The 25,676-nt window shown below is 42.9% G+C and overlaps 1 protein-coding gene across 1 annotated transcript in view; it reads left to right on the forward strand.

Moving 5' to 3' along the window:
• The window catches only part of LOC123664293 (HEAT repeat-containing protein 5B), a 53,371-nt gene that overhangs the window by 23,150 nt on the left and 4,545 nt on the right, over positions 1–25,676 (forward strand). The window contains exons 12-33 of the mRNA XM_045598884.1: positions 750–868; positions 1,406–1,542; positions 1,956–2,143; positions 2,412–2,506; positions 3,060–3,220; positions 3,554–3,728; positions 4,169–4,435; positions 5,053–5,242; positions 5,406–5,560; positions 14,885–15,023; positions 15,430–15,612; positions 15,950–16,068; positions 16,679–16,790; positions 17,173–17,354; positions 18,043–18,167; positions 19,680–19,800; positions 20,124–20,415; positions 22,016–22,192; positions 23,059–23,157; positions 23,243–23,366; positions 23,742–23,893; positions 24,740–25,036. Coding sequence (XP_045454840.1) covers positions 750–868; positions 1,406–1,542; positions 1,956–2,143; positions 2,412–2,506; positions 3,060–3,220; positions 3,554–3,728; positions 4,169–4,435; positions 5,053–5,242; positions 5,406–5,560; positions 14,885–15,023; positions 15,430–15,612; positions 15,950–16,068; positions 16,679–16,790; positions 17,173–17,354; positions 18,043–18,167; positions 19,680–19,800; positions 20,124–20,415; positions 22,016–22,192; positions 23,059–23,157; positions 23,243–23,366; positions 23,742–23,893; positions 24,740–25,036 — 3,609 coding nt within the window. The remainder of the gene's footprint in view (positions 1–749; positions 869–1,405; positions 1,543–1,955; positions 2,144–2,411; positions 2,507–3,059; positions 3,221–3,553; positions 3,729–4,168; positions 4,436–5,052; positions 5,243–5,405; positions 5,561–14,884; positions 15,024–15,429; positions 15,613–15,949; positions 16,069–16,678; positions 16,791–17,172; positions 17,355–18,042; positions 18,168–19,679; positions 19,801–20,123; positions 20,416–22,015; positions 22,193–23,058; positions 23,158–23,242; positions 23,367–23,741; positions 23,894–24,739; positions 25,037–25,676) is intronic.

Here is a 25,676-nt window from a genome sequence, read left to right on the forward strand (position 1 = left end):
TATAATCTTTTAGATAAGGATACTTGTGGCGCCATCTAGTAACTGTTTTTAGGAAAGGTAAGGTTTGTCAATTCTCTTTAGTTTCGATTGTCCTCCTCCTGTCTATTCTCTGTGTGTTTTTAAAATGTAATGGTAAAAATGGATATATGGTCAATATAGAATTGTAAAAGTTTACAAATTTTTAATTATTAAACTTTTCCAACAACTGCAAACTGTTAAATATCTTTAAATGAAGAAATAAAATGTTGTCATTAAGAATATTTTTAACCTGTACTGAAAAGCCAACTACAGTACGTAACGACATTTGTAGGATCAAGCATTGCCCGCTTTCCACTAAGCGTCCGCAACGCCCACATCATGTTTTCACCATGCTGCCATATTGCGAGTACACAGCTGACGCCTGACACTTAACAGCGCCCAAATTTGCGTCCCACTTATAAATTCGCTCACAATGACCGGCGGCGTTTTTTACGTTAGTGGAACGGCAATTTTAGCGATCGTGATCGATGGCGTTGTGGGCTTTAGGTGGAACGCGCCCATTGTTATTACCCCAAATGACGTCACGTGCTCTCAGATGACATAGCGTGGCGTTATGACGGAATTTTTAAACAAACAACATTAAAACATGAATTTGAGTGCAGGCTATAAATAAATAAAATTTTATTTGTTATGGAAATAAGTATCCATAAAGATTACTTTAAAACTCTTTCTGAAAATTTGACCGATCCCCTATTGTTTTTTTTTTCCAGGTGTACCTGTCGTACGCGGCTTATTACCTCGGATGCTGTTATTATGGAGAAACAGTTTCCCTCGATCAGCTAAAGAGCTCGAGTCAGAAAAAGCGAGGGGAGACGCGTTTACTTGGCAGGTTAATATATTTTATTACTTTACTGTATTGTAATATCAACAGTCTTATCCTATTGATTGATACTTTAGATTTGTGAAGCTCTTGGATTTTTTCAGATATATAAATATGCATACTATTTTTTTCAATTGATTTGATGTTTCGGTGCGAGAGTTGAATTAAATTATTAAACGCATAATCTATCACTAAAACTTTACATTTCATCTACTTGGCTTTGTTGTTATTTTAGTGTCTGTTCAATTACTACATGAAATAGTTGTGGTGATCTTGAATTAGACATCTTTTGCCGCAACAACTTTTTTTTTTTGACCCAGAGGAAATCCCTAACAGATGCCTCCAACCCCAGGGAGCTGTCCGAAAGTATGTCCGATTCACACTAAGACTAAAATCTCTGGGGTGTTCCTTCGCTACCCTGGGGCAGGATCACGGGGACGCTAAGCACTTCCGCGATTTGCCGCAATAACTGGCAATCCCTATTGCAACTAGTTTTAGACGAGTAGTGCCTAGAAACATTTATATTTTTTTTTCTTCATATTTTAGGTAACGCTAGAAGGGAGAGCGGGTGCATTGTCTGCTTTGCACAGCCTGCTCATACATTGCCCATCACTGGTGAATAATGAGGACACTGCTAAGAGATTGGCGCAACCTATTGACGGGGCTATTGCTGTTTTGACCAAGTTAGTATAAATTTCGGTAGGACTTTAGAAAACCGGAAAGTTATAGAAATTAGATGGGATTTTTTTTTTTAAAATCTATTTTACTATAAAGCTTTTGATTCTGAGATAGTGGCTTAGATTAAATACCCCTTATATATTTATTTATAATGTTCTGACAGTGTCTGAAATTACTCTTTACGTTACTACCATGGCTTAAAAAAAAACAAATTTAAAAAGAGTTACAGCTGAGATATTGATAAATAATTGTTGTGTATCTACATCTAGTCTAAATCGATTAATCTTCGTATCATTATATTTATCATCACATCAGCGTTTCGCAGACCTTTGTTTTGCGTAGGCTTTCCCAAGTTTTCGCCAAACATTCTGTTTCTCCGCAATCCTCATCGTATAAATATAGAAATGTAACTCCACAGCGTGGGCACCGTAGTGCGTAACTACGGCGGGTCGCTGAAGGCCCCGGCGGCGCTGCTGCGCCTGCGCCTGTACCAAGCGTGCGCGGCGCTGGGCGCGGCGGGCGCGGCCCCCGCGGCGCCGCTGCTGCGCTTGCTGGCCGCCGAGCTGGCGGGCTCGGCCGACCCCAGCGGCGCCAATGTGGCCACTGGTGAGTGCTCAGCTACTTTGTGTCGCGGTGTCATGTTTGTTTACTAGCCGCTGAGCGGACGGGCTCGGCCGACCCCAGCGGCGCCAATGTGGCCACTGGTGAGTGATATGATATCCAGGCGACCCTAAGCCTATATTTTACTTATCATTTTCGACGTGATAGTGACGTCAATAGAGCCGTGAGCTGTTTATTTTGCCAAATATCTACAGTTCCGACTCAATAATACCTAGATGTGTTAACGCATATATAACTAATATATTGTTTTCAGGAATGTTACGAAGTGCTATGCATCCACGCGATACTATTCTTCTCGGCGAGGAAGGATGGATATATGACACAGATCATGCCGAAATAGAAGAACAGGTAAATTTAGTAGTGGAAATTACTAAATATTGGTATGATAATTGTTTGATCGCAAACGAAAAAAAAATCGATTAAAATAAGAATCATCAAAATCGGTATACCTAGTGAACAGTAAAATACAACGTAGGTTGACGAAAAAGTAGTCAACTAAATACTCATTATTAGATATAACTCGAAAAGTACTTGTTAGATTTCAATAAAATTTACATGTGACCACATGAACACAACACCTTTATTCATTCCTAAATTTTTTTCATCATAATCGTCCACTTAGTCATAAGTTCTGAGGTTACATACATAAAAATATACAATCGAATTGAGAACCTCCTTCTTTTTTGGAAGTTGGTTATAAATGGATGTTACTACTGGTAAATATATTGATATCTGTCATTGAGATATTTCTCATACCACCAAACTCACTCCAAAACCTAAAAATTTTCTTAAATATAATAACACATACAAAACAAACACAATTTGTATGTTATAAAACTTTCTATTAAATAAGTCATGGTAAAAATTATTCTAGTTACGAAAGAGCCCATTTCTGTTTCAGTTAATATCGCCGCTTAGTGCAAGTGGCTCCAGTGCCTTAGAGCACGACCCGTGCTGCCTGTACCGGCGCTCGGCAGGTGCTCAGCCGCTGGGCGTGGCGGTCATTGACGCCTCTGTTGCGCTCTTCCCGCAAATATTCGCGAGAGCGGCGAACAAACATCGGTAATTTTCATTATTTGACTAGACATGCTAAAAGCTGATTTTCAGGGAAAAAGGAACTTGAAACTTTAGAATTAAGTCATGTAGTTTCAAAAATAAGATAATTGAATTATAGTCTATTGTCGTTAAAAAATTGTAATATGTCGATTTTACTGAACTTAGCCACTCTTCTTTATCAATTACAGCTCAGTAAATTAAAAAGACTGACTGAATGCTTTACTGCGACTGGTGTCTTTACACATGTCGTTCGAATTTACTACATTTAAATTGCTGAAGGGGCGTGGCTAAAATGAGTGGCAGTGATAACTCATTATTTTCTTTTATATAAATTTCCAGACAACAAATGCTAGAGCACTTCGTGGAGTGTATCAAGATGTCGAAAGGTGCCAGACAAGAGGCGATACAGATTAACATCTACACTGCTTTACTATTGGCTCTGCGTACGCTCGCCGAGTTGAAAAGCTCCTTGGGCCAGGAAACTGTGAAGAACATCGCTACTGAACTTATTATTGTGAGTGATTGTTTTAGCATAAAAACTCATTAGTGGTTCATTTTAATGTGGTAGCATTTCTGTAATGATGTCAAATTATGCTTTGATAGAAATAGTACTTTAAAATCAAAAACGAAATATGGAAACAGAGGTTTCATTGGAACATCTAGTATCTGGGGTGAATACAACATTTAGTTAATATGATCATAGTACCTAGCAAACTTACCCATAAAGCGATGTTTATCGCTTTATAGAAAAGTTCTAATCCAATAATAGACAAACAAATTAGGAGGATACTCTCACTCACTCACTTCAGTCTATCGCCAGTCTATATCAGGCATAGGCCTCCACAAAAATATAACATGAAATTTTTTTTTTTTAATGATAAGGTTATATCTTCCAGCAGTCATATTTAAACTAATGTCATTTTATCTAATTCATACTCGACCTCTAACCCACAGAGCGGTCTATCAGCTAACAGTGCCACCGTCCGCGCCGCAGCGGCGTCATGCGCGGGTCGCTTGTGTGGTTGCATCAGCGAGACAGAGAGCCAGGCTCTCAGCGAGCGTGTCATTACCTTGGCACGTACGTCCGCCAACCGTCCTGTCCGAGCCGCCGCTGCAGCTGCTGTAGGCGCTGTACAAAGAGCGCGAGGTGCTGCTTCGAGCGCTGCAGCGCTGCCTGTTTTACGTGCACTGGCGCAGGACTCTTCTGCTGTTGAAGTGCAGGTGTGTAGCGTTAAGCTTTGTATCAGTAGTATTTAAATTAAAGAAGTATGTTTAACACCGTCAAGGATGTTTTCTCCTAAGTTAGGTAAATAATGCTTGTGGTGTAGTTATCAGCCGATTCATATACGAATTTATAACATACTAACTGACCTGGCGAACTTCGTGCTGCCCTATTTTTTTTAAATATAATAATTAGATATATCATAATAAAATATAGCCTATCTTGCAAGTTGGATCAAAATGCACACAGTGTGCAAATTTGATTAAAATCGGTGAAGTAGTTTAGGGAGTCCATCGTGAACAAAAACGTGACGCGTAATTTATATATATTAAGATACATTTTTATTCAAACAAAATACATATGTAAATGTGAATATTATTATTATTATATTAGACAGACTCATGAGTGGTATTCGATCCCATGACTGGTGTGAAAAATAGGGTCATTATCGACTATATTAACGGGCAGACAAATGAATATTACAATTAGGTCGTGTATATTATTCACATTTGGTTTCATGTCTCACTTTCGGAATTATCCCTTCCAATTGTCTAATGATGTTCCCTGTCATTTCTGACAAATCCTCTGTAACATCATTAAAATATCACACAAACAGGTGTGGTCACTCCACGCGCTGTCAGTTTTGGTGGACGCGTCGGGTCCCATGTTCCGAAGTCACGTGGAGTCGACCCTTAACCTGGTGCTGAAGCTGCTGTTCACGGCTCCACCGTGCCTAGACGATCTACACCGAAGTATTGGGCGCTTATTAGCGGCGCTTATAACTGTTGTGGGACCGGAGCTACAATGTAAATTTTTTTATTTTGCTTTCTATGATACTTTTTAATTTATATGCTATTAGTTAATTGAAGTAAAAAAAAATGCTTTTAGTCGCTTACATTATTAAAGTCGAATAGCTTTTTAATAATGTAATTGGTCAAATAGCAAGTGGTCGTCGTGATTGTTTCGCAGCGTGCGGCTGCGCAGCGGTGGGCCGCTTCGTGTGCGCATGCGCAGCGCTGCGCGAGGCGGGCGGCGCGCGCGCCGACGCCACGGGCGGCCTGCAGCAGCTGCACATGTTCGCGCCCAACCACATCAACCTGCCCGCGCTCGTGCCGCAGCTCTGTGTAACTGTCCTCCACACACGCACACACACGCGCGCGCGCCGACGCCACGGGCGGCCTGCAGCAGCTGCACATGTTCGCGCCCAACCACATCAACCTGCCCGCGCTCGTGCCGCAGCTCTGTGTAACTGTCCTCTACACACGCACACACACGCGCGCGCGCCGACGCCACGGGCGGCCTGCAGCAGCTGCACATGTTCGCGCCCAACCACATCAACCTGCCCGCGCTCGTGCCGCAGCTCTGTGTAACTGTCCTCCACACACGCACACACACGCGCGCGCGCCGACGCCACGGGCGGCCTGCAGCAGCTGCACATGTTCGCGCCCAACCACATCAACCTGCCCGCGCTCGTGCCGCAGCTCTGTGTAACTGTCCTCCACACACGCACACACACGCGCGCGCGCCGACGCCACGGGCGGCCTGCAGCAGCTGCACATGTTCGCGCCCAACCACATCAACCTGCCCGCGCTCGTGCCGCAGCTCTGTGTAACTGTCCTCCACACACGCACACACACGCGCGCGCGCCGACGCCACGGGCGGCCTGCAGCAGCTGCACATGTTCGCGCCCAACCACATCAACCTGCCCGCGCTCGTGCCGCAGCTCTGTGTAACTGTCCTCCACACACGCACACACACGCGCGCGCGCCGACGCCACGGGCGGCCTGCAGCAGCTGCACATGTTCGCGCCCAACCACATCAACCTGCCCGCGCTCGTGCCGCAGCTCTGTGTAACTGTCCTCCACACACGCACACACACGCGCGCGCGCCGACGCCACGGGCGGCCTGCAGCAGCTGCACATGTTCGCGCCCAACCACATCAACCTGCCCGCGCTCGTGCCGCAGCTCTGTGTAACTGTCCTCCACACACGCACACACACGCGCGCGCGCCGACGCCACGGGCGGCCTGCAGCAGCTGCACATGTTCGCGCCCAACCACATCAACCTGCCCGCGCTCGTGCCGCAGCTCTGTGTAACTGTCCTCCACACACGCACACACACGCGCGCGCGCCGACGCCACGGGCGGCCTGCAGCAGCTGCACATGTTCGCGCCCAACCACATCAACCTGCCCGCGCTCGTGCCGCAGCTCTGTGTAACTGTCCTCTACACACGCACACACACGCGCGCGCGCCGACGCCACGGGCGGCCTGCAGCAGCTGCACATGTTCGCGCCCAACCACATCAACCTGCCCGCGCTCGTGCCGCAGCTCTGTGTAACTGTCCTCCACACACGCACACACACGCGCGCGCGCCGACGCCACGGGCGGCCTGCAGCAGCTGCACATGTTCGCGCCCAACCACATCAACCTGCCCGCGCTCGTGCCGCAGCTCTGTGTAACTGTCCTCCACACACGCACACACACGCGCGCGCGCCGACGCCACGGGCGGCCTGCAGCAGCTGCACATGTTCGCGCCCAACCACATCAACCTGCCCGCGCTCGTGCCGCAGCTCTGTGTAACTGTCCTCCACACACGCACACACACGCGCGCGCGCCGACGCCACGGGCGGCCTGCAGCAGCTGCACATGTTCGCGCCCAACCACATCAACCTGCCCGCGCTCGTGCCGCAGCTCTGTGTAACTGTCCTCCACACACGCACACACACGCGCGCGCGCCGACGCCACGGGCGGCCTGCAGCAGCTGCACATGTTCGCGCCCAACCACATCAACCTGCCCGCGCTCGTGCCGCAGCTCTGTGTAACTGTCCTCCACACACGCACACACACGCGCGCGCGCCGACGCCACGGGCGGCCTGCAGCAGCTGCACATGTTCGCGCCCAACCACATCAACCTGCCCGCGCTCGTGCCGCAGCTCTGTGTAACTGTCCTCCACACACGCACACACACGCGCGCGCGCCGACGCCACGGGCGGCCTGCAGCAGCTGCACATGTTCGCGCCCAACCACATCAACCTGCCCGCGCTCGTGCCGCAGCTCTGTGTAACTGTCCTCCACACACGCACACACACGCGCGCGCGCCGACGCCACGGGCGGCCTGCAGCAGCTGCACATGTTCGCGCCCAACCACATCAACCTGCCCGCGCTCGTGCCGCAGCTCTGTGTAACTGTCCTCCACACACGCACACACACGCGCGCGCGCCGACGCCACGGGCGGCCTGCAGCAGCTGCACATGTTCGCGCCCAACCACATCAACCTGCCCGCGCTCGTGCCGCAGCTCTGTGTAACTGTCCTCCACACACGCACACACACGCGCGCGCGCCGACGCCACGGGCGGCCTGCAGCAGCTGCACATGTTCGCGCCCAACCACATCAACCTGCCCGCGCTCGTGCCGCAGCTCTGTGTAACTGTCCTCCACACACGCACACACACGCGCGCGCGCCGACGCCACGGGCGGCCTGCAGCAGCTGCACATGTTCGCGCCCAACCACATCAACCTGCCCGCGCTCGTGCCGCAGCTCTGTGTAACTGTCCTCCACACACGCACACACACGCGCGCGCGCCGACGCCACGGGCGGCCTGCAGCAGCTGCACATGTTCGCGCCCAACCACATCAACCTGCCCGCGCTCGTGCCGCAGCTCTGTGTAACTGTCCTCCACACACGCACACACACGCGCGCGCGCCGACGCCACGGGCGGCCTGCAGCAGCTGCACATGTTCGCGCCCAACCACATCAACCTGCCCGCGCTCGTGCCGCAGCTCTGTGTAACTGTCCTCCACACACGCACACACACGCGCGCGCGCCGACGCCACGGGCGGCCTGCAGCAGCTGCACATGTTCGCGCCCAACCACATCAACCTGCCCGCGCTCGTGCCGCAGCTCTGTGTAACTGTCCTCCACACACGCACACACACGCGCGCGCGCCGACGCCACGGGCGGCCTGCAGCAGCTGCACATGTTCGCGCCCAACCACATCAACCTGCCCGCGCTCGTGCCGCAGCTCTGTGTAACTGTCCTCCACACACGCACACACACGCGCGCGCGCCGACGCCACGGGCGGCCTGCAGCAGCTGCACATGTTCGCGCCCAACCACATCAACCTGCCCGCGCTCGTGCCGCAGCTCTGTGTAACTGTCCTCCACACACGCACACACACGCGCGCGCGCCGACGCCACGGGCGGCCTGCAGCAGCTGCACATGTTCGCGCCCAACCACATCAACCTGCCCGCGCTCGTGCCGCAGCTCTGTGTAACTGTCCTCCACACACGCACACACACGCGCGCGCGCCGACGCCACGGGCGGCCTGCAGCAGCTGCACATGTTCGCGCCCAACCACATCAACCTGCCCGCGCTCGTGCCGCAGCTCTGTGTAACTGTCCTCCACACACGCACACACACGCGCGCGCGCCGACGCCACGGGCGGCCTGCAGCAGCTGCACATGTTCGCGCCCAACCACATCAACCTGCCCGCGCTCGTGCCGCAGCTCTGTGTAACTGTCCTCCACACACGCACACACACGCGCGCGCGCCGACGCCACGGGCGGCCTGCAGCAGCTGCACATGTTCGCGCCCAACCACATCAACCTGCCCGCGCTCGTGCCGCAGCTCTGTGTAACTGTCCTCCACACACGCACACACACGCGCGCGCGCCGACGCCACGGGCGGCCTGCAGCAGCTGCACATGTTCGCGCCCAACCACATCAACCTGCCCGCGCTCGTGCCGCAGCTCTGTGTAACTGTCCACGTGCACGCGCACTCACGCACTTACACGCATACGTACACACAAACACACGCTCACGCATTCGAACACATGATGCGTCGCATTTGTTACAGACATCTCTTTTACACAAATACAGTTACAAGTAAAGTTTATACCAGGGTACTGTACGAATTATTGCCATCACAATTATACACTGACCATATATATATCTTGTACATACCTATGTGGTCTGCTATATTAACAAACACTTTGTATTAAATTCATACTAATAAAAAAATATGTAAAATCGAAATTAAAAGAATGGTAATATACACGTTTTACACAACAATAAAACGTTTATTATGTGCCGAAAGAAAACACAGCATCGCTAATGAAGAAGCAGTGTGTAACTTACCCTATCTTTATAGATACTACCGTGTTTTTACGCCCTTGTCTATGCTTTGACAGTGTCTTTGGTCTCTAGTTGTCTATGAATTGTCACTGCTAGGCGGGAATCGCGCTGTTTCGTCATTGCTGTCTTCACCAGGAAGATAATTTCTGCGATGCTGTGTTTTCTTTCGGCACATAATAAACGTTTTATTGTTGTGTAAAACGTGTATATTATGTGTCTGTTAGAAAACACAGCATCGCTAATGAAGACGTGTTTGATATCTGCTGGTGACAAGAACAAATAAAGAACACACGCAATGTTGAAAGGAATGTAAATTAAATAAGACTCATTAGTTAAACTAGTATAATATTTCAATTATAATCCTTTATGATTTTATTCTAAATAATAAACCAAAGTAATAATTAAGGGGAATATTCAATGAATTTATTGAAATCTATTCAATTAAATTCTAAAGAAATAACTTCTAATGTTAATAACTCTAAATCAATCAATATTTAAATCATAATAACACTGAATTCTCAACGATTTTATCTACTAATTATTCTTATATATTTCTAGTTATTATAAACTTCATTTAAAGAGGTTCAAAACCTCTCAAAAATGTATTACTATTGTCGCGTTCCTGTGTATTAATCTCTCGGCAATAGTGGTTTCTCCATGTCTGTACAGATGCCCAATTACCTCTTGATAAAATCTCTTCAATTGGTCTGTTTTCTAGCCAGGAGAGTGATGCTACTGCAGCTCTACAAGAGCCAGGTGTAGCATCTATACCAGCATCTTTTAACACTGAACGTATCCAACCACCAATTATTGTCCTAGTTGCTGGTCTTGGGGGTCCTTTAATGGTAATGAATAAATAGCCATCTGTTTTATCATTTTGACGGTCTCTAAATGATTGTATTAAGAGCCTTGTCCATTTGACAGGACATATATTTTCATTTTCATTAGGGAGAAGTCTCCAACCAGACTGCCTTCTGGTACCAGTATCGGTCTTAGCACCGAATACAGGCCATAGGCAAATTTCATGACCGTTGTCGAGAAAATGGGGCTCTTTTGTTCTAAGGAGTGTAAGGTCATGAAGCCTACGACCAGAGACCAAAAGCAAAATTGTAGCAGTTTTCCTCGCAATTTCAAATAATGAACTACCTCCTGGATGTTGTTCTAACCAATCTATGACTTTTTTCACGTCCCAAACTGCAGGTTTAAAGCTTGGAGGTTTAGAATTATGTATTGCTTTTAGTACTTGTCTAATTAAAAAATTTGATGAGATTGCATCACCCATTCCACAGAAGGTAGCAATGGCAGATTTCTGGACTAACATTGTACTGTAAGCTAGACCTTCCTTTATAAAAGTGTCTGCTAAAAATTGTGCCACATGCTCTGGACCAGGGGATCTTGAATTAATCCCTTTGATTGTGCACCAAGTAATCCATCTTTTTAATGCTGGCTTGTAAGTTTCTAAGGTAGATTTGCGCCAGCTTGACTTAAGCAGGTCCCTTTCTGCTTGAGACCAAGATCTTAGCTTGTCGCCCCACCCCCAACTCTCCAAACCTTCAGTGTCAGCTTGTCCACTTGTGGGGGTGAGAGCCCGGTCGTGAGGTCCACTAATACCTTCTGTAACCGGTTCACTTTCATTGGTTTGTCCAGTGCTCGTGCTTGGAGATCCGCTCTCCAAAACGGCTGTTCCCAGTCTGGAGCTACTAAGAGGAAGGTGCCCCTCGATTTGTTGAGGTGGGTGAGAACTCTTGGTATTAAGTTTGGAGGAGGAAATATCCAAGCCAGTGGATAGTTCCATTCCCTCGAGAAGGCGTCTATGAAGAGAGCTGACTTGTCCCGTGGATCTAACGTGACATAAATTGGTACGACAGCAGACCTTTTCGTTGCAAAGAGGTCTATGTTCGGTACACCCCAGCGTTTGAATACCTCCGTGGTAGCCAGTGGTTTTAAGTGCCATTCCGGGATGGGTCGTCTCCGAGATAACCGATCTGCTATAGTATTGTACCTGCCGGGGAGATACTGAGCTGATAGCGTTATGTTCCAGCTGTCTATGATCATCAGAAGCTGGAATGTCAATGATAACAGACCTATGGACTGTGTTCCGCCCTCCTTGCGGATGTATGCCATTACAGTCTTGTTGTCTGTTTGTAAGAGAACATGGGAGTCTCTGAGACTCTCGGCGTTTCTCCTCATTACTGACAGTACTGCAAACATTTCTTTCTTGTTGCAGTGCCATAATTCTTGGTGGGGTGTCCAGACTCCGGAAATGACCTCTTGGTCTAAAACTGCACCCCATCCTATGTCGGAGGCGTCTGTAGTGAGAAAGTGAGACACCTTTGCAGCATGTATTGGTGTTGTCAGTGATAGGGCTCCGTGCCACCACTGTATGTCTAGTAATGCCCCCCGAGGGACCGTCATCCTCAAGAGATTTTTCGGGAACTGTCTGAGTAAAATCTGTAATCGGCGGCAGTGAAGCCGACCTCGTGGGATGACATAACACGCAAAATTTAATTGTCCGAGAAGGCATTGAAGTTGGCGGAAGCGACAGACTCCGTGAATCAAAATTTTTTCTAGTGATTTTAGAATTGAATTTTGTTTCTTGATTGGTAGACTCATTAGGTTCTTGTCTGAACTCCACTGTATGCCTAGAAACTCGAGTGATCTCACTGGTGTCAAGACCGATTTTTTGAGGTTCACTTGCCATCCCAAAAACTCCAAAAGCTTCACAGCTTCCGAGGCCTGTGTTGCTAGTTTGGAACAGTCCTGGTGTGCTAGCAGAAAATCGTCTAGATACACTAGGACCCGCATTCCTTTCTTGCGTAGTATCTCCGCGACCCAGCAAGTTATAGAGGCAAAGAGCCTTGGAGCCGATGATAGGCCAAACGGAAGTGAGGTCATTTGAAGCACTTCTTGCTTGTAAAACATTCGCAGGAAAGGTCGGTGTGACTGTGCTATTGGCAGGTGGAAATATGCCTGCGATATGTCGACTTTTACCAGCCAATCTCCGGGTTGTAGGAAGTCTGGTACCTTGGTATGGTTTATGAGGTGAAAATGTTTCGTTCCTACAAACTTGTTCAACTCTCTTAAGTCGAATATTGGTCTGACGCCACCATCGCTCTTTTTTACCAAAAACATCCGAGAGAAGAAACCGGGGGTCAAAGTAGCAGGTTTTTCTAACACTCCAATTTGTTTTAATTCCTCTATTTGTTCGGTCATTAATCTTGACACTTTTGTTGCGTAGCTCCGAGCTACTCTCGTTGAGGGGTATACTAACGTGGGTTTTCGAATGAAGGGTATCCGAGATCCTGATATAGATTTCAGTAGAAAGGGAGTTGCTCCGAACTTCTCCCATCGACCTCTGAAGTCCTTCAATTGCCCCCCCCCCTGAATTGTCCTTGTAAGTCATTGTTTTTGTCTGTCGAAGGCACGAAAGGAAGATCTTTTACCTGTGCCTTTACCTTTACCGCTGGGCCTAGTTTGAGAATTTTGAAAACGAGAGTGAGAATCATTAGTCTGATTATTATTGTGATTGTAATTTCTCCGAGAAACATCTAATCTCGATCTTTTAGGTTCTGCACTAGTGGAAGGAAAGGCACTGGGATCTGCTCCCTTCCTTTTTGCAGCAAAATTATGAGATTTATTTTCTTTAAAAGAAAGTGATCTCATCCACTGTGTAGGACCACCGAAATTTTGAATGAGGGCATTAAGTTTAAATTGGTCAAATAAGGCACTTTCAGAAGGAGGAATATTTCTTAATGCTAACTGTATACATTTGTTTGGTATTTCTTTAATTAATCTCTCCCTCCTAGTTTCTATACACTCGGCCCTCTTTCCACATAAAATCTGTAATATGTCTTCAGAGTTTTTATTAAAACAACTGCCTTTTCCTATAGAAGAACTAAGTTTTTCTACTAGTGTGGTCACATTTAATTCCTCTGGGGATTTCGCAGCCCAATCAACCACTGCTTGTAAGCCCGTTCTCAGTAACTGACTACTCTCAAAAATAGCATTTGACAAAGCTGCCATGATAGATTCAGTACCAGCTAAATAATCTTTTGATTTACTTAAATGACATAGCTCGTCATTAATTTTAAGATCAATAAAACCTGGAGTAGCTAAATAGGACTGTAAGGTCTTAGCATATCTAACATTTTGCCATGTGGGTAAGCCAAAATGTTGTAATGATTTTATTTTATCTACCCTCTCCGCGAGAGCTGGTTTCACTAATTTAGTTCCATCAATATTGATACCTATTTCACCTAAATCCAATAATTGAGGTGTTTTCTCTGGTATAGTAAGAAAATTATCACTAATAATTGCATTATTAGTAACGTCTTTGTTAACTTGCGAACTACCGAGACTCTGCATATATATGTTTGATAAAAAGCTTACCTGATTCATTAGGGCTTCTATTCGAGGGTCTTCCTTTACACCTCGTCTCTTAAATGATGGTCTTTCACTATCAGATTGAGGAGATGAACTAGATGAAGACGAATTCGCTTCGTTATCATTTGCATTCTGAACACTATTTCTTGTATTTTCCTCCTCGTGCGGAGAGTTCTCAGCGTTATAGTTCATTTTTTATTTTACCCACCATTTTTTTATATACCATTTTTTTATATTTTACCCACAACTTATACTTAACAAATTCTTAAATTCGAACTTTACCGGTAGGGAGTAACACACGCAATGACGAAACAGCGCGATTCCCGCCTAGCAGTGACAATTCATAGACAACTAGAGACCAAAGACACTGTCAAAGCATAGACAAGGGCGTAAAAACACGGTAGTATCTATAAAGATAGGGTAAGTTACACACTGCTTCTTCATTAGCGATGCTGTGTTTTCTAACAGACACATAATAATATGTTAAGTTCAACAAAGTTTAATAATTTTTACAAATAGTGAATGAACAAATTGTTAAACTTCCAATAAGAGATTTAAATAAAAATACAAAAAAAACTATAATCTTATATATAAAAATGAATCGCAAAATGTGTTGCTAAGCGCAAAACTCGAGAACGGTTGGACCGATTTCGCTAATTCTTTTTTTAAAATAGTCCTTGAAGTACGAGGATGGTTCTTACGGAGAGAAAAATTCTAAAAAAAAAAATTTTAAAATTTTCTGAAAAAGTCTAAAAACAACACTTTTCTATACTCCCATACAAAAGATTTGTGATAATACTTTAAAGTCAATTTGAACTTTAATACCATACGATAAAGTTTGTGTTAGGCGATACGAAGTTCGCCGGGTCAGCTAGTTATAAATAATAATGAAAAAGTGATGGAAATAGTAAACTAATTCCGTGTTGTCCCAGCGTGACCTATCCAGTCCGGAGCTGTCAGTGCGGCGCGCGGCGCTGTGCTGTCTGCGGCAACTGTCGCAGAAGGACGCGGCAGACGTGTGCAAGTATGCCATGCTGGCCAAGGACCACGTGCCGCCTAAGCCTTATTGCGGTAACTTTCTTCATATTTATTATTGTTCAGATATATTTTGAGGTAGAGCACAACGAGATATATCTTGCTAAAACTCTTGAACTAACTGAAAAAGTAGTTGAACTGTACAGAAGATCAAGTAGTGTTATGTCCCTGAGGGTAGTCAGAGCTCTTAAGAATATGTTACGTTCACAGAGAGTTGAGTTGGAGGATCGGCAACACGCTTGTGGTGCTTCAAATCTTGAAACGTCCATAATTATGCTACTAGTTTAAAAAAAATACACTTCTTTCTATACTTGTTTTATGGACTAATTTCGCCATTTGATAGATCGCCTTAGTCGTAACAGTCGTATTCGTCCTAGACATGCATTTTTACATTAAGTAGTAATATTCTTCTATAATTTAAATTAATTTTGTTTACTTTCAGGGGTGGTAATAAATGACACCGGTCTTCCAGGAGCGTTGTTCGCATACTTAGACATGGAGCGTGATGAGACCGCTCTGTCGTATGCTCGCGACACTCTAACTTTCTGTCTATTGGCGGCCGCCGCTAACAGATCCGTTAAAGATTGGCTCGTGTTGACTAAGCGAGTGTTGACCGTGAGATTGGGTGAGATCTTCAATATATTAAAAAACGGTCTCTAGCCTTTCCAAATTGTAATATTGTAAAATTTACCTAATTTTTAAACAAAGGTGCGGTATTAATTACTGTATTTTTCGGATTGTGAGACGTTCTGTACGATAAAATGCACCTTAAATTTATTAAATAGTTTTTATATAAAAAATAAACTTCATTTTATCGATTATATCGATATATAATATATAACTATTGTTAATATAATAACTGATATTAGCCATTTAGTTCATCTACACTCTAGGTGCTATCTATGTTTGAATCCATATTCTAAGGGGCACAGCAAGTTCAATGTAAATTCTTTAAATCACAGAGGACAGCAAAAACCCGGAGACAGATTTCGATGCTGAAGGCGATGACGATCAAGCTGAGTTCCATGCGGAGAGTGAGCAGTCCACTCACCCCGCCGTGCAGCCGAGGTGGCCAACAAGGGTAACAATATTAAAATATTTTTTTTTTTATAAAACTAGGGCGGCAAACATACGTACGCCTCACCTGATGGTAAGCGATTACCGTAGCTTATAGATGTCTGCAACACCAGAAGTATCACAAGCGCGTTGCTGATCCTATCCCCAATCCAGGAGCTCTGGTCACCTTACTCACCAACAGGAACACAATACTGCTTAAAAACAGTATTATTTAGCTGTGGTCTTCTTTAAGATCGAGGTACTACCCCAGTCGGGCTGCTTCATATTTTGAGCAGGAAATTTCCTGCTGTGCCCTATCTCAGTTCTAATTTTGCACCAAAATACTAATAATTATTTGTTCTACAAATACGTGTTACTTATTAGGGATAGCACAAAAAATACTCGTCTGATTTCGCTTAAATTTAAAAGGGAATACAACGACAAGAAAAAGCTTTCGAATACAAAAAAAAAAATCTGTACACAGTTAAAATCTATGAGGTTAAAAGTAAAATAAAAATATTATCGAACTAAAAAGCTCCTTCTTATTTTGAAATCGTTCAATCAACACATATCATCATCAGGTCATATATGCGATAGCAGGGTATTTTTTATTATTATTGTGTATTCCTTTTTAGGTGTTTGCCATGGAATGTATACAGAAGCTAATGAGCGCTTGTGAGGCGACAGGCGATAGCGCTCATTTCGATCTTGTCAAGGCAAAAGAGAAGCTGCAAAGTGACCCTAATGGTAAATAAACTTATTATTTGCTTATTAGTAGGAGATCTGAACGAGAAACGAACTGTATGTCTCATGTTTAATGCATGAAAATATTTTTATATTTAGTATATTAGAAAAATAATCGCGAAAGGGTTGACTAAAATTCCTGGTTATATTTAATTCAAAATTTCAAAATTATTGTTATTTAAAAATGGATCTTCGAGTTTAAGTGTGCTTAAATATTGGAAACTCAATATAACTCACGAGATATGGTCAATATCACATTTTACATATAAATCATAGTTTTAGTGACCGTGAAAGTTAAACCCATATCGCGACTAAAGTAGAACACTTATTAAATTTTTGAATATAGAAACAGGGCTCTAAACGGTATTGTGCTAAACGGTTCCAGGCGACTACCTGTCGCTGCACCTGTCGGACCTGGTGCGCATGGCGTTCGTCGGCGCCACGGGCGAGTCGGACGCGCTGCGGCTGTGCGGCCTGCGCACGCTGCAGCTCGTCGTGCAGCGGTACGCGCGCGCGCCCGAGCCCGACTTCCCCGGCCACCTGCTCATGGAGCAGTACCAGGCGCAGGTGCGCTCCCTCTCGACTGACATCGATGCGTTGTATTTACATATGGCCAAGAATTTCTGTACTGTGTGGCTACGGTACTAAAGAATATAGCCGCCCCCTCTCTTCCCGTGGGTGTCGTAAGAGGCGACTAAGGGATAACACTGTTCCGCTACCACCTTGGAACTTAAAAAGCCGACTGGTGGCGGGATAACCATCCAACTGCTGGCTTGAAATACACAGGCCGAAGACGGGCAGCAGCGTCTTCGGTGCGACAAAACCAGCCCTGCGGTCACCAACCCGCCTGCCCAGTGTGGTGACTATGGGCGAAACACATGAGTTCACGTTATTTTTGGCGTAAACTTGTGGAGGCCTACGTCCACCAGTGGACTTTATAGGCTGTAATGATGATGGGCAATAAAACTAAAATAAACCTATTCGTTTCGAGAGAAATTCCAAGCTCTATATTTAGTAAGGTATTGTGACAAATCAAGTTTTAATCCAGTGAAATAGCTAATTCCCAAAAGATTTTATTAAAATTTAGTTAGGTTAGAGGTTTGTGGAGGTTCGATCAGTATTTATAAACCTGCGTTTTAAAATGTTTTTGGAATTTATGAACGGTATAACAGACTACACAAGAACTAACAGAAGAATCAAATCCAAAAAAGTAGCAAGTCGACATTCTTAACGTGACAATTGTTCCGCGAGGCAGGTGGGCGCGGCGGTGCGGCCGGCGTTCGCGCGCGACACGGCCTCGCACGTGACGGCGGCCGCCTGCGACGTGTGCTCCGCCTGGATCGGCTGCGGCGTGGCGCGCGACATCGGCGACCTGCGCCGGTACCGCTGCACGCTTGCTTCGTGCAATATTGCTTTATTACTAGCTGACTCGGCAAACGTCTTGCCGCTGAACGTTATTTAAAAATAGGGGTTAGTGGTAGAAGGGTGAAAATTTAAGGTTGTATGTATTTTTCAACGCCAAATCATAATAAAATAAAAAATAAATAATTTATCTTAAAATTAAAAAAAAAACTTAAGGGTGGACTACCCTTAACTTTTAGGGGGATGAAAAATAGATGTTCGATTCTCAGACCTACCCAATATGCACACAAAATTTCATGAGAATCGGTCCAGCCGTTTCGGAGGAATTTAACTACAAACACAGCGACACGAGAATCTTATATATTAGATTATATTTACTATTATCTACTAGCCAGATGGGTGAAGATCACGCCTAGTTTGGATCTTAGACTACATTTACTCTTAGATTATTAACCTCTTAGACTACACTTATTCTTAGATTATTAACCTTTCGAAGTTTTTATCGTCTAAAAACTTTCACTACTAATTTTTAAATTTAATTTAAAATATTATTTTATTAATACCACTCCTAGCGTGATTGAATGAAAGCCGGGTTCTTATAAAAAAAAAAAAAAAATTACTAGTGTGCTTTAGACCACATGACTAAAGTAAAACTTCTTTAATTCCTACAGTAATATACGAAACTTTACTCTCTCTCTTTCTATCTTCCCTAACTTATCTGTCTGGTTACACTTTTCGTAACTCTCTCGTCACGTATTCACCAAGTTTAAAAGCTATTCGTTTTGCTTACCGAACGTTAAATTAGCCCGTTGGCGCAGTGTGCAGTGACCCGCTTCCTGCTCCGGAGTTTACGGGTTTGATTTACGGAGTATGGGTGTAATATATGTATTTATTTATATACTATGTATTATTTGTATGTATTTACTAAAACAATATCAGTCTCCTGTTATCTATAACACAAGCACTAAGTTGCTTAGCTTAGAAACAGAAGACCGAGTGTGAATGATAAAGATAATACTTATTTATTTATTAATTTTGATATTTTTTTATATATGTAACAAAGTAAATACGAACTTTGCAAGCTTTTAAAGCGAATATCGTTCAATCATAAAAATCTTATAGGTGCTATTTGATTTTGAGTTTTTAATCAACTTCTAAAAAAGGAGGAAATTCTCAACTCGACTACATTTTTTTTATGTATGCTACCATAGATATTTTGACTGGGTGGACGGATTTCGATGTTTTTTCTATCGAAAGGTTGTGCGTGTCCTGTGTTTCAATTTAAATTTAATTGAAATCCGACAAGTACCTTGTTACTTGTCGATGTAATTGACGTCGGTTTTTTTTTTGTTTGCAAGCAAACACAATTATTCACGAACGTTTTGCTACCTATTTATATAATTATATTCACTGTCACTTATAGAATTTTGAAATCACTCAAGAGCAGATGACATGATTAAGTGTTTTTTTTTTTTTTTTTAGATTATCTGTATACTTACATTTTTCTACATTTTATAATTGTGATTTCAGAGTTCATCAGCTACTGGTTTCAAGTTTGGATAAGTTAAATAAAAAAGGCAACACCACGCTCATCTACAACGAAAGTATGGCTACATTGGAGAAGCTGTCAATTCTAAAAGCTTGGGCTGAGGTAAGTATATTTTTATTCGACTTGGGTGTATCAAAAATTAACTTTATTGGTAATATATATGCGAGAAGTCACATTAATGCCGAACTATGCCGACTTAGTCTATAACCAGCGGTTCCGGCCGTTTTCATAAATACCGACCGTACATAATGATAGCGACCGCTACTTAGGTATTATAATTAGTAGTGAAATTATCAGCCAACCACTAATGAAGTAACGTTGTTTACAGTTCTCCTATAGCAGCCATAGCTTCCTGCTTAAGCAGCTTTCCTATTGTTTAGTTTAAATCAGATCAAATACCAAAAAATGTTTTTATAACATTCTAGGTATACATAGTAGCAATGGTCAGTAACGACAGCGCACCCGGCAGTTACGTAAAACAGCTCGATACAAAGCCGGTCAACAATCGCGCCGAACTGGCAAAATGGCGCAATCAAGTTCTCCAAGAAAATAATCAGATAGACAACGCCAACCAGGATAGTTCCGAAGACGACGAGTATGGAGAGTTTGAGTCGAAAGGCGAGAGTTTGCTCAAACTCGTCGAACCAGAATTGGAGAGTTTGGGAGAAAACTGGTTGGCTGCTTTGAGAGATCATGCTCTATTGAGTTTGCCACCTGGTGAGTATTTTATTTTGTATTAATGAATAAAGGGGACTGTCCATTTTCGGCCCAGCGTGAACAGAATTTATACAAAAAAACAAATATACCAAAAATTTTCATATATTATATCATGATTATTCGTGATTTTCAGTTGTATCAATATAAACTGATAAAAAGTTTATATAATAAGTATTTTAATTCATTAATTATATACGTCTAGTTTATTTCCGGTTGGTGATTTGATTATACCACGTTGTCAGTCTTAAACAAACAATTATTATTAACGAACAATCGATTTTAAAATATTTTTAAATCAATTATTTGTTAAAATCGATTAAAAGTATTTGTTAAATCGAATTATGTAATTAGAAAAAAAGTCTATAAAAGTGCATTTAGTAAAAAAAATTTAACTTTGATGAAAAATAAACTATTTTAGAAACATTGTTATTGACTACATAAAAAGCAAGCAATTAATTATATTAAATTCGATTATCGATTTAATCGATTTATTTTGTTTATTGAAAATATTATTTGTTATGGCAACCCTAAACTACAGACTTTTGCGTCATACATTCATTTGACTTCCATATTCTTTCATAGTGATATAGCAACCTACTGAAAGGTTTTCAGTCAACCGAGAATTCATCACTACTGCGACGTAAAATACACAGTAGGCATATTTATAAGTAGGAAAATATATTTTGTATTCATTTTATATGTAAACAATAAAGGTCAGGCAAAGAAGCCATAAAAAAATATTATTGCAACTGCATGGTTGGTCGACAGACAGTAGGTTGTTGTGCCCATGTCATGACAATTATTTGGATTTTGGGCTGGAAATGGTTTCAAGATTTTATAAATCTACCTGCCTAGTTTTTAGATAACATTCTGTTAACGTACGAATCCAATTAGTAGAACAAAAATAACAAAAACAATGATTTTTTATTTCAGAAACCTTCTTGTAATTATCCACAAAAAAAAAACAAAAATGAAACACCTGGACACAAAACTATATCATTTTTCTAATTCCTACTTGTTAGTACTACTAACTTAATATTTAATTTAATTAATAATTTATTAATAATTAATAATTATTATTCTCAGTCACTGTCCACTCGGGGCCGAAACCCCCATACAAAGTGGACAGTCCCCTTTTGGTCACTAATAAACTTATTGCGGTAAACTTGGTATTTGGATAGATAAAATAAGCTTAGTCAAACTTTTGATGGTGTGAAAGATATCAGGGTTAAAATTTCGCATTATACGTAACATCATAATTATATGTAATTTTTTTTAATAACAACTACCAAACGCTAGTTCATCAAGTCTGTTTTTTATTTAATAATCATAGAACCGCAACGATCCGCTCGTTAATCCGAGCGTTTCTTTTTACTGCTCTAATTCTATTTTGTAATGTGATGGTACTTTATCCATATTAAAACACCAAATATTTTTAGAAGTTAATAACTGCATTTGATTATTCTAGTGGGACAAAATATATTTTTTTTAAATCATGATTCTGCTAACCAACCAAACACAACTCATGAAGTAGTCGAGCAGTAACCGTCGCGTCGCCGCGTCGTCCCGTACACCAATGACCGCTATGTCCCGCCGCCAGAGTTCGCGTCGCAGCTGCCGCACGGCGGCGGCGCCTTCTACTCGGCGGAGACGGCGGAGGCGTCCCGGGCGCACTACGCGCGCGCCTGGCCCTCGCTGCTGTACGCGGCCGCGCTGCGCTTCAACGCGGGCACCGCCGCCCCCGCCCCCGCCCCCGCCCCCGCTACTGCTGACGAAGGTGAACTGACTGTAACATCTCTACTCTTTGCTATTCAATGTAGCCGCGCTGCGGTTCTACGTTAGTACTGTAGCATCCTCAGCCCCCGCCCGGACGAAGGTAAATTAATTTTCAAAACTTGCCAAGCTGTAATTATACACGTAGGAGACAACTGAGGTAGGGCACAGAAAGAATTCCCTGCTCAAAATATGGAGCAGCCCGACTGGGGAAGTACCTCGACCTTACAGAAGATCACAGCTAAATAATACTGTTTTCAAACAGTATTGTGTTCCTGTTGGTGAGTAAGGTGACCAGAGCTCCTGGGGGGGATTGGGGATTGGGTCGGCAACGCGCTTGCGATGCTTCTGGTGTTGTAGGCGTCTATAAGCTACGGTAATCGCTTACCATCAGGTACGCTTGTTTGCCAACCTAGTGATATAAAAATAATATAAAAAAAAACTTAGGAGGTCTATGTGTGGGCATGAATCGCGTTTGACTATGACTTGGACATCAGCAAGATTGAGGAAAAAGCAGAATATAAGGGTGTACAAAAAAGACTGTCACTTCATTATGAAAAGCTTCTGTGTTAAGTCACGTTAAACGGTATCCAAAACAGAGCAAGTTATGTGTATATAACAGTCCTTTAGCAGACTAGTAACAATACACGAAGGGCAATAACCTTTTTTAATTATTAACACTATTAAAGAAAAAGAAATAAAGTGAAACTGCAAGATACTGAAAAGTTTTTGTATTAAATCTTAAAATAATATTCATAGTATGTTCTTGTAAATTTAATATGGTATTTAGTATTTACGTTATATGGCAAATAGTTATAAATATTAATTGACCTCCGTTTTTTATTATTCATTCGTAACTTTTTATCGCAGAAAAATCTAATGAAAACATGGATAACCGAAAGAACAAAAGTGAAAATGGAAATTTCGAATTCTTCGAACCTGAGGACGAAAAGTTCCATCTGTTATTCGGTAAGTTATTAACAAAACAATCATTAGTTATTTATTTATATTTTAATATAAGTTATATTTACTCAAATCTACTTCATTTTATTAGGTATTTGTATGGAAGCTCTTTGCGCACAGCGTGACATGAGCGTGGAGAACACGATATCAGTGTTGCTATCTTTAGTGACTTTACTCGATGCTCCTGAAAATAGTGCGAGGTTGCTCAAGGACAGGTAATAGTTGTATTAATATTTCTCAGTCCGGTAAGTTACAAAGGCTCTTATATTCGTAATTTCATCAATTTTGAGTTTTACCCGCCGGCAGTATTCCTCGATGGTTCCATCTGTTAGCTTGCTCACATCACTATGGTGTGGGGTTGTGACTAGTAGGATATGGACATTGTGCTATTTAGCTAAGGTATCGTTCTCGTCAATATGAGTCAGTAACCTCAACTCATTATGAGGAAACTTTTTGTGTTCCCACCACATTTGTGGTGTAATCCTATTTATCCACCGAGCGAAATAGCTCTTCTTTTATGATCGCTTACCATCGGATGAGCCGTATGCTTGTGAGCCGACCCAGTTGTATGAACGTGCCGTTAACGCCAGGGCGCTGGCGATCGAGCTGTGCCAGATAGTGCACCGCGCGGGCCTGACGCAGGACAGCGTGGGCGCGCTGCTGCTGGCCGCCGACGTGCTGCGCCTGCTGCTGGCCGCCGCGCGCCGCGACCTGCAGCGCCTCATGTGCGACAAGATACGAGGTGCGCCCCGGCCTACAGCTAAACTCTTTACTTCCGACTATTTCATCCTTCAACAATCAACAAGACAATAGGGGATCGGACAGTAATCAGATTTAAATCTATAATGTACTTAAATTAAATAAATATACTGTTTTACGATTATCGAATAATAATTTAATATAATTCATTCAAATATTTTTAAATGAAGAAATAAAATGTTGTCCGCATCATGTTTTCACCACGCCGCCATATTGCGAGCATACAGCTGACGTTTGACACTTAACAGCGCCCACTTATAAAATTCGCCTACAAAGCGACGTTTTTTACGTTAGTGAAACGGTAATTTTAGCGGTCGTGATCGATGGCGTTGTGGGCCTTAGGTGGAATGTGCCCATTGTTTTGGGGTACAAATGACGTTACGCGCTCTCAGATGACCTAATGTGGTGTTATGGCGAGATGTTTAAACAAACAATATTAAAACATGATTTTGAGTACCTTAAGGGCTATAATTTTTTTTTTTTAAAGTATCCATAAAGATTAATTTAAAACGCCTTCTGAAAATTTGTCCGATCCCCTATTTTTATCCCTGATGGCGTAAAAAGTGATTTGTAAGAGTTTTTTTTTTTTTTTCATAAAAATCAATTTCTAGTTTTGTTGAGTTGATGAATTGACTCCACCGGATTCTACAATGCATTTGCTACATATTTAATGCATTTCTAAAGTAATGTTTTTTGATTTTAGCTGGGACTGTATGTTGATAAAGTAATTAAATCAATTGATGTTTATTATATTATTTAAAACAGACGACGTAAAGATATATCCAAACAAAAATACTTTGAAAACAAATCGCTTATTTTTTTTTTTCAGAATTAGCACCAAATGAACCGACAGAAAGTATCCCACAATCTGTATTAGAAGTTGTTCATACATTAGGGGAGGGTGGACCAACGGGTGACCTTCCCCCAGGAAAGTCACTAGTATTCGCGTGTTTGGAAGTGTGTATCTGTCTACTCGTACGAAGACTGCCGGCTCTGAGCCCGTTAAAACAAGAGGGCAGAGTGGGCGTGATTGGAACAAGAAAGGGCTTAGGTGTTCACGGAGATACGCTGTTGATCAAGAGTTTGGCTTGTATGTCTGAATTGACTACACTTACAAGTCCACAAGGTAATTAGTACTTTGTTATCAAAACTTAATAGAAAATTATTGATGACTCAAAGTATCACGACTTTAGTTACCGTTATGCTTCTAAATATTTTTTTTAAATCTTTAATTATTTATAGATGGTTTATTCAAACACTGAATATGTCACTCTCATAGGGGCTTATATTAAACTTATCTACGCTTTACTATTAGTTTGTACAAGTTATACATCATTACAGCGTCTGCCGACAATGGATTGCTCAAAATCGTATTACATAGACCCAAGTCGAACAAGTTAATATTATATTTGATAAAATAATCTTACCTTTTCGACTCGACGCGGACACATTCGATCAGAACATGGTACATGTCTTCAATGACTTCACACTCTAAACATTTTGGGGTTGGATTTTGGGGTTCTAAATTTTCAGTGACAAAATGTTTGGCATAATCTAACTCAATGAAAACTACATTTTTAGTTTTCACCATTGCTAATCTAAAATGTGCCGATAAAAATTGTTTCTAATGGCGATTTTAAATTTAGAGATTTGTAAAAAGTAGTGTAGTCAGTAGTTTTGCCTGGTAAGGCTTGATCTTTCTCCCTCGAAACACGTACCGGACTTTTTTGTCTTAATGTTATGAAATAAACGGCGCGTTAGTACCA

Source organism: Melitaea cinxia, chromosome 21, assembly GCF_905220565.1.
Source record: "Melitaea cinxia chromosome 21, ilMelCinx1.1, whole genome shotgun sequence".
In the NCBI taxonomy this organism is placed as follows: Eukaryota; Metazoa; Arthropoda; class Insecta; order Lepidoptera; family Nymphalidae; genus Melitaea; species Melitaea cinxia.